General features: G+C 42.6%; 2 protein-coding genes across 5 annotated transcripts in view; one reads left to right on the top strand and one right to left on the bottom strand.

Moving 5' to 3' along the window:
• BLZF1 (basic leucine zipper nuclear factor 1) overlaps nucleotides 1–10,387 on the bottom strand; it is a 29,765-nt gene extending 19,378 nt beyond the window's left edge. Inside the window, exons 1-2 of one of the 3 annotated variants that reach the window (XM_042925967.1) lie at nucleotides 10,082–10,387; nucleotides 8,750–8,824 (exon numbers count right to left, since the gene is read on the bottom strand). In XM_042925967.1, the coding sequence (XP_042781901.1) occupies nucleotides 8,750–8,780 (31 nt within the window). In that variant the 5' untranslated portion in view covers nucleotides 8,781–8,824; nucleotides 10,082–10,387. Of the gene's footprint in view, nucleotides 1–410; nucleotides 646–8,749; nucleotides 8,826–10,081 lie in introns of those variants that run through there. The other 2 variants (XM_042925968.1, XM_042925969.1) reach the window with 2 other exon arrangements.
• Nucleotides 10,388–10,566: 179 nt separating this feature from the next.
• Nucleotides 10,567–15,606, top strand: part of NME7 (NME/NM23 family member 7) — a 260,266-nt gene continuing 255,226 nt past the window's right edge. The window contains exon 1 of one of the 2 annotated variants that reach the window (XM_042925970.1): nucleotides 10,567–10,660. In XM_042925970.1, coding sequence (XP_042781904.1) covers nucleotides 10,658–10,660 — 3 coding nt within the window. In that variant the 5' untranslated portion in view covers nucleotides 10,567–10,657. The remainder of the gene's footprint in view (nucleotides 10,661–15,606) is intronic. The other variant, XM_042925972.1, reaches the window with a different exon arrangement.

Raw genomic sequence — 15,606 nt, 5'->3', positions numbered from 1 at the left:
GCACTTGCTGTTTCAAATATTCAGTTCAAAACTTAATCACGAACTTTAATGGTCATTTTATGGGTTTCGCACATGCTATTCGCACTTTCCCACTGAGTTTGATAAGCACACAAGGGCAGGCATCACGCCCTAAACGAATGGAAGAACGCGGTGTTAGAGAAATGACAGGAACTCTGCGATCAGCCAGATCTGGTTTTGAACCTTATTTCCATCATTACTCCCTGTGCTTTCATGGATAAAATCCTGCAGCTATTTGAGCCTCAGTTTTAACCTCCACAAGATGAATTTAATGACGTCTATATCCATATCTTGGGTCTTAAATGAGAAAATTTTAAGTAACAAATATCCAACACTTATAAAAGACTTACCACGTGCCAAATACTATTCTAAATACTTAACACAGAACTCACCTTTCGAGTAGGTATGATTAGTTCTATTTTATAGATGAAGAAAATGAGGCACAAAGTGGTTCAGGAACTTGCCCTGGTAAGTAAGCAGAAGAGGCAGAAGGAGGCAGCTGAGATGATACTTAAGCTACATGGAGTTCTTGAATTAGTACATCCGGGAACATCCCTTTGAGCTACACGTTAGACTTCTTGCCATTTTACAAGCCCAGCATACATTTGAGAAAGCGGAAGCCACAGCCTGTGCACAGTAATGATAATGAATTTTTATTCAATTTGTTATGTGCCAAGGATTCTTCTAAGTCCTTCAGATGCATTATATCATTTAATCTTTACAACTATCTCATGAGGTAAGCATAACAGTACCCATTTTTTTTAGAAACACAGAGGCTTTGAAAAGTTAAATGGCTTGTCCAGATCATCGGTGTCAAACTGGGATTTGAGTCCAAATCTGACTCCAGAGCTAAGCTGTTAGTCGGTCTGGGAGGCCTTCTACAAACCAGAATTATTACCTCATCAATCTGAAGTATTATTGCCTCTGCTAATAAGCCTTTTCGTCAGGCCACAAAAGCCCAGGGAGTTTACCTAACAGTTACGGGGAAGCTTTCAGTAAAAAGCAGCGCTCCTCTGCATGAAACCCCTGCACGGCTTGCCATCACTCAGAATAAAGACCAAAGTCTCCGCTACGGCCTACAGGCCCTTCCGTGATCTGCCTGTCTCCTGGGTCTCAACTTCTGCCATTTACTTCTTCAGACTCTCTGTTCCTGCCTGACTTGTTTTGTGTGGGTGTCTTAAAAACTCCTTCCTCTGCAGACATTTCTCTGCTCAGAATATTCTTCCCAACTTCCTATTCCCTTTAGTTAATTACTTCCCGTCCTTATAATTGCAGTTCAACCTTTTCTAAGGGAAGCCTGTCTCTAACCTTTCCAGATTAGGCTGGGTTCCATTTTTGTGCACCTGCAGCCAAGACTCTGCATTTCTCCTTTTCTCTATTTATCAAAATGGTAAATTGACAAATTGACTTTTTTTTTTTCCTCTCAGTGTCACTAGTTAGATAACGTCTGTGCCTTCCTCTAGGATAGAAATCCCATGAGGGTAGGGACTCTGTGTCTCTTGCTTACTACATTTCCAGTAATGTGCCTCGCTCGCAGTATTCTTTAGCTGATAATAAATGAATGATAACAAGGGGAGGGGCAAAGGACAAGCATATATAACAATGGTTCTAATGACAAGCTTTGAGTCGGTCACAGGCAGCAAACATGCTGCTGATGCCTGATATTGACCAGATATCGTACGAGGTAGTGGGGACTACTGTGCTCAGGAAATTACTATCTAATTTAGGGCATGCATATAAAAAGAGAACATATATTACAGGGTAATATATAATCAGAGTGCAATCGGTGGTGCAAAAATAGTTCCACTGAAATCTTATTCCTATAGAAATGTTAACTAAGAACAATCATGGGCCGGTCTTTAGTGAATTCATTGTATTTTGACATTCATCCCTTCTAAGGCAAAGACAGGAAACAATTCCTAGTTAAAAAGAAAAAAAAAAAAGGCCAAAGTATGTCCTCAGCCTCAATTACCTTTAGATATCAGTATCATGTCTTGATCAATTAAATCTTAATCTTTAATTGTTATTAAACGTTAAGCACATTTCGCTGTAACCCATGAAGTTAGGAAAACAATTTGATAAGAGCAATAGTAAGGTCTTATTAAAACTAAACCTTTCTTAAGAATTTCTGAAGTACAAAGCCATATTTAAAAAGGGATTACATAATATATACACATTCTATTGAGCAATGACTCATTACCATGAGTCCCAATTTCTCATCCTAGAAATGGAATTCTCCAGCAAAGAGCCGTAGGAAATGGTAAGCTTGTTCAGGATAATGTTAAACAAACAAACAAACAAACAAGAAACAATGAAAAAATTACCTATAAAGCTGTTTTACAGCAAGGGAAATACCTAACAAGAATGCTTTCCTTAGGTTTCTGTATTAGATTTCTATTTTTTAATGAGCGTGGTTTTCTTCTTCTTCATAAACTTTGTTAAATAGATACAGAAACTACAGAGTAGTTCAAATACAGTCATACACATATCTCCTGGTTTTTAACATTACATTATTAAAAGATATGAAGAAAAAATTACCTATATTCTCATCACCCTGAAATAATTTTTCATTACTTCAAATTCCTTCATCATTTTTATGATTGTAATCGTAATTAACTTTAGAAGCTTAATATATTTTCCTATCTTGCTACATTCTTCATACTTTTCATTTTATGACTACATTATTCCTGCAAGTTAATATAGCATTATTTACTGAATTATTATTCTATTGTTGGATATTTGGACTTTTTCTAATTTTTCTCTATAGTAATTAATGCTTTAGTGAATACTTTTATGCCTACAGATTTTTCTCAACTTCTCAATTATTTCTTTTGAATAAATTCCCAAGAATGGAATTAACGTGCCGGGAGAAGATCTGTATTGTCACACTGCTTTACCAAATAACTCTAGCAAAGTGTCAGGAGATCTATTCCTCACATTCTTATTTCGTTTTATTTATTTATTTTTTCATCCCCAACACCGATGATTTAATGCAACACTTAAATACGAATACACGTGACGTGTTTAGAACGGTGTTTGGCACAGTGAACGCTCACTAAATGTTAGCTTCTGTTGCCTGTGTGGTTACTCTTTAAAAAACTAATAATAAACTTTGGATCCTGATTCAGGGGGAGAAAGAAAGCTTAAGTCATGACATCAAATATAGTTCTAACTTTTATTTTTTATGCTCAAGTCTTAGAAAAGTATATCGCTAGACTTTAGAACTGTTTTTTTTTTTTATTTAACAGTTTGCGGGGGGCGGGGGGGGGGGGGAGGTTCCTACAGACGTACCAATGTACTGGGAGTCCTGAGTTAACGTTAGTTACAGAGGAGGTGGAAAGGCATCTGGGGTATAATGTGTTCCATTTTACAAAACATTTTACATTAGGATAAATATCTTGTCATTTCTATGTCGTACGTTAACTTGGGCCTTAGGATTAACTCTGCTCTCCAGAAGACCCACAAAGGAATACTCCAGAAGGAGAAATAAAGAGTTTGGGATCTCAGGTCAGGCCGGAGCACATGAGCCCCCAAGAGAACTTCCACCGAACTCTGCAAAAGTAAAGGCCTGCTCCCGTGTTCTTAACGTTTGCCTTTAGGATGTGCTAACTTTACCTAACGCAAATTGAATTTTGTCTCTAAGACATTCTGTCTTGGAAGAAGTTCTATAGAATCAGGAGTTAGCTGGGGGTTCACAAAACAACAAAAAGACAAAGCTACGGCCGTACCATCCGGGTCCACTGAGGCGGAAGAAACAAGAAGCGGCTGTGACACGCTACTGTGCTTGAATAGGATTTTTAGGCAAGTCGTAACGTTTTTGAGTTGGAATTTTAGGTAATGGAGACTCAAGAACACAGCACAAAATAATTACTGCTAAATTTAAAGGGCAAAGGAACATTAATGGGTATTCAGAAGAAGTCTCTTTTCAAACAAGATACATCACACATTCCAATCAAGAAGTTCTCTTCACCTGGTTCAGCCCCAATTTACTCTTAACTCTATTTAAACTGCTCTACTTATTTGGGGCACCCGGGTGGCTTGGTTGAGCGTCCGACTTCGGCTCCGGTCATGATCTCACAGTTTGTGAGTTCGAGCCCCGCGTCGGGCTCTGTGCTGACGGCTCGGGGCCTGGAGCCTGCTTCGGATTCTGGGTCTCCCCCTCTCTGCCCCTTCCCTGCTCATGCTCTGTGTCTCTCCTTCTCTCCCAATAATAAATAAACGTTAAAAAAAAATTTAAACTGCTCTACTTACTCAAGCATTTATGAGAGTGAGGGTTGTACAACAGAGGACATGGCAGCTGTAACAACTCTGTAAAAAACTATGCTTGTTGCTAATGTGCACAGGCATGGAGGCAAGTGGGAGTCCGGGCTTTCCATTTTCTCACCTGGTAACTTACCTTTCATAATTCTACCTTCCCTTAGGACACACATAGAAAGCTTTATTACATACATACAAGGCACAATCCAGGGCACATTCATGAGCAATTATCTTCTCTCAGGTGGGAAGACAATCGTCTGTGGTACGAGCTCCATAATTATGAGTAATGTTTAAGTGGACCCAAACAGCCATCCCTATTCTCCACGCTTCGAAGGGAACCAACGGAACCATTCTTCAATTATTCATCAACATCGTTCTTCCCAGTGATCAGTTATCAAAGAATGAAAACATATCTCTAGTTTATGGCTCATCCTTCCCGCCTTCCCCAAAGATTATTGAAATGTAGGCAAAGAACAAATAATATTCCACAATAGGAGTTGACAAACTTTTTCCATAAAGGGGCAGATGAGAAATATTTGAGGCTTATGGACCATGAGGCAAAATTGAGGATACTATACAGGTACTTATACAAAGAAGAAAAAAAAACCACATCCAAATTGCAAAGATGAAACTTTAATGAGAAATTAATTTTTCTTTTTTTCATAGTATATGTCTGATAATGAGAAGCACAGAAATATTTTTTATTTGGGATAACCCTTGGCCCAAGTGGGATTCAAAGTCAGTGTTCCCTGTCATCAAACTGGTTTGTAAATATTCTCAGGAGGCTGAGGGCCATAAGTTGCCAAAACTTGCTCTAGAATGCTGAGGCAAAAACGATTTTCTAGTCTATCATTACACATTTCTCCTTTTCCCATAAAACTCTAACTCCAAGAACACAAGATACTCTAAGTCTGTAGGATGGTGTGGTACAAAGAACACCAGACTCTGGGTCAAAATACCCGAAGCTCCCCCCGATCCCCCCACTGCCACATGTTGTGTGACTTCGGGCAGATCACTTACCCTTACTCTCCTCTCATCCCTCAGTGCTCTCAGAATAATGCAAACATCAGAGTGTTTTAACATGCTTTGTTTCTCTCACCGACAGGACTGTTGGGGGCTCCACAGGGCAGCCCAATCTTTGTACGGTCAGCTTAATGACACGGTGCTTGGCGTGGAAAAGACGCATAAAACGTACTGAAGTTCATCAGTGTTAACCGGCCACTGAGATTTCATTTTAACATCCAATAACTAACTCATTTAAAAACCGCTTACTTTTTTCCCCCTCTACACCAAAGCGTTAATTCCGACACTCGGTTATAGTCTGACAAACGTTTCAGAGTAGATGCAGATTCAGCTACCAAACAGTTAAACAAATTAGGGATTGTCACTCAGTAATCTGAAATCAATATTCTTTTTAAATGTCACCAGTTTCATTTAATGAGGTTTAGTTACTATTAAATTAAAATATCTGTGTTATGGATTAGTGGACTTAAGGGTTAGGTCCACATTTTATTGACATGGGATCATTCTCTTTGTCACAGGCTCCATGAATGAAGAGTTCCCTGGTTGTGTGGGCCACGCTGTCTACTGTATCTCTTCGCAGCTTCACAGCGTGCGAGGATGTTAAAGGCTCTGGGAGGTCCTGTAGCATAAACTCTCCTTTAATCCAGAACTTCCCAAATTTATCTGTCCGTAGGTTTCTTTTTCGTCTAATACCTGTTCCACAGAATGAGTGTTAGAGTATCGGATGGAATTCTAAGTATTTAGATGATTCAGATTCTCCTACCTGGTTTACTTTCCCTAAACGGTCTGGTTTTATTTAATACTCTTAGTTTTCATCTTGCTCTCAAGAAAGTTTTGGATTCAAATGCTGATTTTCGAATGGTTTCTCTTTATTGCCTGTTTCCCGTTCAAATGAAACCCTAGCAGCAGTCCCTCTCGTGATGACGATATCGCTCAAATGTCCACTGAGAGGAAGTTCGGACTCTCTAAACCAATGGTGCTTCTCTTGTGAGGCAGTTACAGGAAATGCAGGCCACCGACAAACGCCAACCATGACAAATGCACCTGCTTCTAGGCCATGCATACAAGTAACTTTTGTTCACTAACAACGGTTACCATTATATTAAGTAGGAATAGGACTAACAGCTGAATTATGTACCTTGTAAAATGAAGATCAGATGAAATAAGGCATGGGAAAGTGCTTTATAAGTCTAATGCTCAATACAAACAGGTAGCAACAAATAAAAAATAATTTACTTTCACAGAGGCCTTGCAATAACTAACTTTTAATCTCCAATGATAATACGATATTCAGGTTTCGCTTTTTGCCACGCACCATGCTAATGACTTTCACCGTAGTTACCATTTAATTGCCCTATTCCTCATTAATCCCCAGTGTATTACTTTCATTATATTCTCTGGTTTGCTTCTTCTAATGATTTCCAGTGACTCCGAAATGCTGTTCACACAGCTGAATAAATTCACTTAAATATGTATTGGTATGATCTTCTCTTCCTTGCTTCCTAAACATATTTGAATCCCTTTCAAAGAGTTTGCTGTTGGAGGTCTGTTTACTGCAAAGCTGGCTTCTGGAAAATAAGTTCCCATGGAGAGAAGGGGACAGGCCCCAATCTCCGGAACTCACTGTCCAAGAATAACCTGAATCAGGAGGCGTTCACTTTGGGACATGCATAAAGTGTTCTCAATGCCTGTCTGAAGATGGTCAGTAGGCTATCAGGGTCTGAAGCACAAAGGAACAGATCTAGGCTACAGACAGATTTGGAAGTTGTTCTTACAGATAATTACTAAAGCCTTGAGAGCAGAGGAGAAAGAGGGCTGAAACACGTTAATATTTAAAAGATAAACCAAAAGAAGAGAAGGATGAAAAAGAAAGAGAGCAAATATACTTAGAGCACTGGTGCCCAATAGAACTGTCTGCAGTGATGGAAACATTCTATATCTGCTCTTTCTAATGCAATTGCTACTAGCCATACGTGGCTAATGAGCACTTGAAATGTGACTAGGGTGACTGAAGGACTGAATTTTTTTTTTTTTTTTTTAAAAGCAGGCTTGATGCCCAGTGTGGAGCCCAATGTGGGGCTTGAACTCATGACCCTGGGATCAAGACCCGACCTGAGATCAAGAGTCAGATGCTTAACTGACTGAGCCACCCAGGCACCCCCTGAATTTTTAATTTTTAAAAATATCAACATAAACTCAAATAGCCGCGTGTGGCTATTGCGTTGGAACAGTGAAGGGCTACAGAGTAGGCTGAAAACAAGAATGGTATCATGGAAGTCAAGGAAAGAAAGTATTTCAAAAGGTGGGAATGATCAATAGTTCTAGAGAGGACAAGCAAACAGGACTAAAGCAGGACTAAAAAGTAACTACTGTAGTTAGCAAGCATTATGAGTTGATGTGGCCCCCCCCTCAAATATTCCTATGTTGAAGTCCATACCTCAAAATGTGATCTTATTTGGAAATAAGGTCATTACAGGTGTAATTAGTTAGGACGAGGTCATACTGGAGTAGGGTGGGCCCCTATTCCAACACGGTTGATGTCCTTAGGAAGAATCTGGACACACAGGCACATTCACACAAGGAGAATGCCATGTCCACATAAAGCAAAGATCAGGGTGATGCATCTACAAGCTAAGAAATACCAAAACTACCAGCAAACCAGGAACTAGGAGACAGGCCTGGAACAGATCCTTCCCTGGAGCCTTCAGAGGGAACATGGCCCTGCCAGCACCTTGATATTAGACTTCCAGCCTCCAGAACTGTGAGACAACACACTTCTGCTATTTCCATTACCCGATTTGGTTTGTTATAGCAGCCCAAGCAATACAACCCAACACAAATGGTCTTTTACACTTCCTAGTTGCTCGTGTGTCTACTGAAGTCTTTAGAACATACACCTTCTTGTTTATTTAAGTCTTACTCTTGTAGTGGATAGAACGCATAGCTGCAAAACTTTGCTTTCACACTAAATGTTCAACAGTAGTTTAACAGCAGTAATAAATACTATCCAATGATGTGACTATTCAGTCATAGACCTGGGTACTGAAATGTAAACACTGCACTACAAAACAAGCACGGAGAAATCTGAAACACAAATGATTCCCAAGAGCTCTATGAGATTTAGTTGCTTGGCTCAAGCACGCCTCTGTCCTTGTGTCATAAATTACATGTTTTAAAAAACAATTAACATCCGGGGTGCCTGGGTGGCTCGGTCGGTTGAGCGTCTGACTTTGGCTCAGGTCATGATCTCACAGTTCGTGAGTTCGAGCCCCACATCAGGCTCTGTGCTGACAGCTTAGAGCCTGGAGCCTGCTTCGGATTCTGTGTCTCCCTCTGTCTCTCTCTCTGCTCCTCCCCCACTCATGCGCTCTCTCTCTCATTCAAAAATAAATACAAACATTAAAAAAAAAATTTTTTTTAAACAATTAACATCAAAAAAAAGAATACTTACCTTTGGCTTCTAAACTTTCAAGAGTAGTCATTTTTTAACCAATGAAAAGGCACCTCAAACCTTCTATGGAAAAACCTAAAAATGTATAAATTGAAACAATTAAGACAATACCATACAAAGATGTTTACTAAGTTTATTAATTACCTTGTAATTTAGATATGACAATATTCTACTTGTTTCTGCATTTAGTACACATGCATGTCAAAACCTTCCCACAGGTGATATTGTTATAGTTAACGAAGGTCTCAAAAAATTACTGGTTTACTTTCAAATTTGTTTCACTGTTTCTGCCAAGTATACTCTATCAGGTGCCCTGGATTTTAGTTAAGAAACTGTGGTGAAGTTACTGTAGCGGCTTTTGTATCATTGATACGACGACAGTAATCTTACTAATTAAAAATTAAAAAAAAAATGTTTTTATTTGTTTTTGAGAGACAGAGAGAGAAAGAGAACGAGTAGGGGAGGGGCAGAGAGAGGGAGACACAGAATGTGAAGCAGGCTCCAGGCTCTTAGCTGTTAATACACACCCCAATGCCCGCTGGCACTCGTGACCCACAAGATCGTGACCTGAACCGAAGGCACACCTAACCGACTGAGCCACCCAAACGCCCCAACAGTAATTTTAAAGAAATTAATTACTTTCTCAGGGGACATTAGTGACACTAATTTGCTATTTATATCCCAAAGGAACTTCTGTTTAAACTATATAACAAAAATACTCAGAACTTAATTTGCACTTTCTTGGTCATAGAATTAAAATGGCACAGCACATGTTTTCAGAAACGTGTGCATGGCCTTTTCAGTAAAGACTAAGATTCAGTGGAAAACATGAGGAGAAAGGTGGTGCTGAGTAGAGTGACACGATCGAATATGATGAACTGTACGTTAGATGGCAACTGGTTTCACCATAAAAATGATCACCCTGAGTACTCGATCTGACTTGGCACAGGGTCCTCCGCGACTACCTTCCTCAATAGTCACAACCCCCCCTTCTGTCGCTCTGAAAACAGGTCTCCAAAGACCCCTTCGCAAGAGCAAGGAGCCCAGCCACTGCGCTCGGAGGAAGCGCCACGGCTCGGCCGGCAAGTGCCAATTCAAGGGGGTGGGAGGGTGTGGAGTGGGTAACAGGTGGGAAAGCGACAAGCTGGTCAACCTCTGCCGTCCGGGGAGCCGAATCCGAAATTCCGTCCCTGTCTGAACAAGTTTTCCCGGAACAAAAGGCAACCTTTCCCCAAATCCAAAGCGTCTGAACACCAAACTCCGACCCAGACCTCTGTCCCTTTCGAACGTCCCCCCCGCCCCTCGGTTACACAAGCCGTTTCTTGCACTTAACGCCAAGGGTCCTTACTCTGCCGATCCCAGGGGCTTCACTTTACAGACCGTCGGGCTCCGCACACTCCTCTTCCGTTCCGAAGCTGATCCGCCCAGACCTTCCTGACATCCAGCGGCTGCCTCACTACTAATCACTTCCTGTTCTCAGGGTTTCGTTTCCGGAATAATTTTCCAAAAGAGAAAGCTAAATACACTCTGTGGTGTCTTAAAACGCGAGTGACGCAGCACATGAGGTCTAAGGCTTCTGTAAGTGAAAAACGGGTAGATGTCCACTTAGAAATAGATTATAGGATATGTGGAGCGCCGGCTGTGTATCACTTAACTTCCGGGTCATCTGTCAACCAAACTTAAGGGATGACGCTGGCCCCAAGCGGCGCCATGAAAGGGCGGGGCTGTCGACGGGATGGGCGGAGTTCTAGTTCTCCCAGCCCCTGGGAACGAAGGGGCGGGGCGGTGGCGATTCCGCACGTCCGGTAGTAGGCGGGGCTCTGTTGCCGGAGTAACCGGGCGTCGGGGTTGAGGTGGTGTCTTCCTGTGGCAACGCTACCTATTTCCCTGTGCCGAGATCCTGAGGCTATGGTGAGTGCCAGGCGAGGCCGGAGGAACCGCTTCACGGTCTTGGTTACGTAGCGTCCCAGGTCCTGGGGCGGAGGGTCACTCAGAGGCGGCCCGGTTTCTTCCACCTTCGCCCCATGTTTCCCTCTTTCCAGGGGCTGTTTCTGCAGTTTCCTTTCTCTCCCTGTGTCTTGCAGCGCCTCGAATTCCGCTTCGGTACTGCTGAGCCTCTAGAGTAATGTAACAAAAGTGTAGGGGTAAACACGGAGTCTCATACCCTGAGGCGAGACATTATTTCGAACAAACGTTTTAAATGTTTGTAGTTTTCATCACTTCAAGTTCTCGGCTTCTCTTTAACGCGCCTCATTTAAGAGCATTGGTTGTGTGTGTGATGGCTCAGCACTGACCCAGGTGTCCCTAGGTCTCGCAGTGTTTGCCCTCCAGAGGCGCAGAGCGCTGCTCCTTCCCCCCTCTAAGGGCCATTATTTGCACAGCTGTCTTCTGGCCAGGGGATCATCCCCTAGGTAGGTGCTTTTTAAGAGGAATGCCCCTCAAGATCTCTTGGGAGAGCTTCTGGAAAATTCACTTGCTTGAGCCTCACCTCCAGAAATTCTGAATCAGTAGGAATGGTGCTGGGCATTTTTAAAAAGCCTAGAGCTAATTTTTATTGAGTCACTTGTTTGAGAACACCGGGGGTCGAGTTAATTCACTTAATTAGCAACTCTTTTAAAGAGTTAACGGACTGGGGGATAGAGAGATCAGAAGGGTATAGCTTAAGAATTTAGCAACAGAGCCCCTCCCACCACCTGTTCTTTCTCCCTTCCTACTCAGGGACCTTTTCTTGCCCCAGTCTGCCCCTGTGCTTTTCCGGCGGAGCCCTTTCCAAACTTTCACTTCCCCAACCCCTGTCCCTTCTCCTGCTTTTTCCTCCCTTCTAAGCAGATGCCAGAGACTGAAAGTCAGTTTCTTCAGCCTCGTGCCCCTAACCTACACATTGATATATATTTTACTCATCATTCGATTTTGCGTTTCTAGTGTAGGGAAAGTGGTGTTGGAGGGCAATGCATCCACCTTTCCTCTAGATCTCCTTCCCTCCCATCCGTTACAAGACCTTTTGCTTCTGCGTATCTTTTATCCCCCCACCCCACCCTGTGCTTTCAGCCTCTCTGCCTCCTTTTCCTGCTTCCCAGTGTTCTGGTCATACATCTTGAGAAAATGAAATAAAACAAAAAAAGCGTATCCCCCATGCTGGTTTATCCAGTTACTGCCCAATCCTCCCTTGCGCCTTTCTGTGACTGCATGGAAGCATAGCATTTTCACCTGCTTTAAATGCCCCCCTTTTCATCCTCAGTACTCTTGTCTGACTTCCTCTTGAATGGTTTCAATGAAGTTGCCCTTTTCCAAGTTTTTAATGGCCCTAAAATGCCAGATCCAATGATTTCTTCTCAAACTTTATTTAGCTTTTCTGTGATAACTGAAGTTCACAAACATTCATTCCCCCCCTACCCCCCTCCGCCTTTTCCCCCACTGGCCTTGCCTGCTTTTTAAATGCCATTCTCCAGGACTCAGTCCTTAATTATTTTCAGTTCTTAATCTATGCATTTTGCTGGGGTGATTTCATCCACGCACATGAGTTTTACTAATGCCTAAGCATTCACATCTAAACTTCAGTTTTCAGGAGCACCTGGTGGCTTAGTTAAGCATCTGACTTCGGCTCAGGTCATGATCTCACAGTCTATGGGTTTGGACCCCACGTCGGGGCTGACAGCTCAGAGCCTGCTTCTGATTCTGTGTCTCCCTCTCTGTCTCTGCCCCTCCCCTGCTCATGCTCTGTTTCTCTCTCTCTGTCTCTCTCTCTCAATAAATAAATAAACAAACATTAAAAAGAAGTTTTTAAACTTCAGTTTTCCTCTCATACCTGCTAGGGCCTAACCTAGTTCCTTCCCGGACACTCTCCCTGGTTACCACAAAGGCCTCTCAAATTTGCCATGACTAAAACTGAACTTGCTATCATTCTACCTGGGTTTCCTTATTCCTTCAAGTTAATTAATGAGATCACTCTAACTTATAGTATAGCTTTAATATTATATAACTCTAATATTATAGTTATTACATATTGCAATATACGTAACCTACACCAGAAACCAGAGTTAACCTCTCTTGCTTTCCTACGCTTCCCATATTCAGGTGGTCACTAGATCCTGTTTTACTTTGAGGTCTCCTCATTTCTTGCCTGGACTGTTGCAGTATATCTTTAATAGTGTGGTATGGCAGTTATTCGAGCCATTATTTTCTCAGTAACAAGAACGAATTTTCTAAGACCCAAATCTTTGAGGTCACCTCTTTAGTTTATTAAAAAAAATTTTTTTTAAATGTTTATTTATTTTTGAAAGGCACAGAGTGCGAGCAGGGAGGAGGCAGAGAGAGAGGGAGACACAGAACCTGAAGCAGGCTCCAGACTCTGAACTGTCAGCACCAGAGTGCTTGAACAGCAGAGCTTGAAGTCATGAACCGTGAGATCATGACCTGAGCTGAAGTCGGACGCTTAACCTACTGAGCCACCCAGGCAAGCCTGAAGTCACCTCTTTAAAACTGTAGGCTCTCAGGGGCGCCTGGGTGGCTCAGTCGGTTAAGCGTCCGACTTCAGCTGAGGTCACGATCTCGCGGTCCGGGAGTTCGAGCCCCGCGTCGGGCTCTGGGCTGACGGCTCAGAGCCTGGAGCCTGCTTCCGATTCTGTGTCTCCCTCTCTCTCTGCCCCTCCCCCGTTCATGCTCTGTCTCTCTCTGTCTCAAAAATAAATAAAACGTTAAAAAAAAATTAAAAAAAAAAAAGAAAACAGAAAACTGTAGGCTCTCCAAACCCTACAGTATAAAATTCAGCGTCCCTGGAATGGCATGCAAGGCCCTCCATCATCTAGCATTTACCTGTCTAGCTGCTTTCATGCCTCTCCGTTGCCTAGACATTCCTTTCAACTGCTTATCTTTCACTGAATGTTCTAAGCACCTTCAAGCTGGTGGTATGAGTGTTCCTTCTACTTTGCACACGCTGTACACGGGATACTCTTCTGCCCTTGTTTGCTGGCCAAATTCCCTTGGATTCTTTCAGACCCAGGTTAAGTGTCTCTCCTCCTGTGATGGTTACTTCTCTGCTCAGAGAGGTGACTTTTTATTTCTTGTCACAACTTTACATAGTACACATCTCTCTTGTTGTACTTACCACATTCAGTTGAAATTGTGTATGAATTTGTCACTCTTACCAAACCGAACTGGGAGGGGGATCAATATTTTGTTCACTGCTATTGCTTAGACTGTATTAGGCGCTCAGATATTTGCTGAATGGAAAAAGAAGGAATGTGGTGAGTGTCCCGAGAGGTTACAAAGTACTTGGGGAATACTGGAGGATGGAGTCCTCACTTTTCAGAGTCAGAAAGGCCATCATTAAGCGAATGGAATAGAATTTCCATAGCTAGAATTGGATGGCATAGGGGGATGGAAAGTGACATTTGTGGAATACTGTTTTTTTTTGTGCTTGTCTTACCTTCTCTCATTTAGACTTCCCAACTACCCTAAGAGGGGTGACCTCCTCCCCCCACTGCCCCCGGTTGGAGTCGTGTGTTTCAAACTGGGTGGTCAGTGAAGGCCGCTGTGAAGAATTGACTTCCGGGGCGCCTGGGTGGCGCAGTCGGTTAAGCGTCCGACTTCAGCCAGGTTACGATCTCGCGGTCCGTGAGTTCGAGCCCCGCGTCAGGCTCTGGGCTGATGGCTCGGAGCCTGGAGCCTGTTTCCGATTCTGTGTCTCCCTCTCTCTCTGCCCCTCCCCCGTTCATGCTCTGTCTCTCTCTGTCCCAAAAATAAATAAAAAACGTTGAAAAAAAAAATTTAAAAAAAAGAATTGACTTCCATCTTGAGACCTGAATGATGAAGTGCAGTGGTCTGGGGGAAGCGTACCAGGCAGCACTAAGAACAGGATCAAAGGCCCTGAGGCAGGAAAGCAGTTGGCATATTGCAGGAACTGATCTCGTGATTTAATGTAAAAATAGAATAGAAATTCGGTGGTGGGGAGTTGGGGGGGCAGCGGCAGTGGACAAAGTATGGCAGAGGGTAATGTGAAGTGTAGTTAGAGAGGTAGACAGAGGCCAGACCAAACGTATGTACTTCAGCATGGTTTCTCAGACGAGGTTCTAACCCATTACTCGGTCATGACATCAATTTGTCGTATGTGGCCAGCATTAAAAAAGATGACATAAAACAGACACTATATTCATTGTATGTAATAAGGATAACTTCCATGAAACTTTTATTGTAAATTGTGTGTGTGTTGTATGTACTGGGTTATGATACAAATCATGTTCCTGGAGCGCCTGGGTGGCTCAGTCAGTTGAGCGTCCGATTTTAGCTCAGGTCACGATCTCATGGTTTGTGAGTTTGAGCCCCGCATCGGGCTCTGTGCTGACAGCTCAGAGCCTGGAGCCCGCTTCGGATTCTGTGTCTCCCTCTCTCTCTGCCCCTCCCCTGCTCCCGTTCGCTTGTGCGCGCTCTCTCTCAAAAAATAAACATTAAAAAAAACCCCAAAACCCATATTCCTTACTGTCGGTCATGACCCACAAAGTTCAAGATACAGTATACTTTGTACTAATATGTACTTTAAGAGGTAAAATAGTTAATCTCAAGGCACACAGATTTCTTATTCCTCCTTTGACTTAGTGACAGTCTTATTGTGTGAAGGGAGAAGCTCTGAATTTAATGAGAGCTTAAAATTGACTAGAGTAGAATTTTCAAGTTTCCTTTTGCATGCAGATCTGTCTCCTGTGTCATTCGCTGTCAATCCTTTATGAGAAAGAATAGGCCTTTAGAAAACTAGAGGGGCGCCTGGGTGGCTCAGTCGGTTAATCATCTGACTCGTGATTTCAGCTCAGGTCATGATCTCATGGTTTGTGGGTTCAAGCCCCACATCGGGCTCCACACTAACG

The sequence above is a fragment of the Panthera leo genome, chromosome F3 (assembly GCF_018350215.1).
Source record: "Panthera leo isolate Ple1 chromosome F3, P.leo_Ple1_pat1.1, whole genome shotgun sequence".
Classification (NCBI taxonomy): Eukaryota; Metazoa; Chordata; class Mammalia; order Carnivora; family Felidae; genus Panthera; species Panthera leo.
The sequence above is the reverse complement of the archived record's forward strand: the minus strand, read 5'-3'. Positions and strand labels throughout refer to the sequence as shown.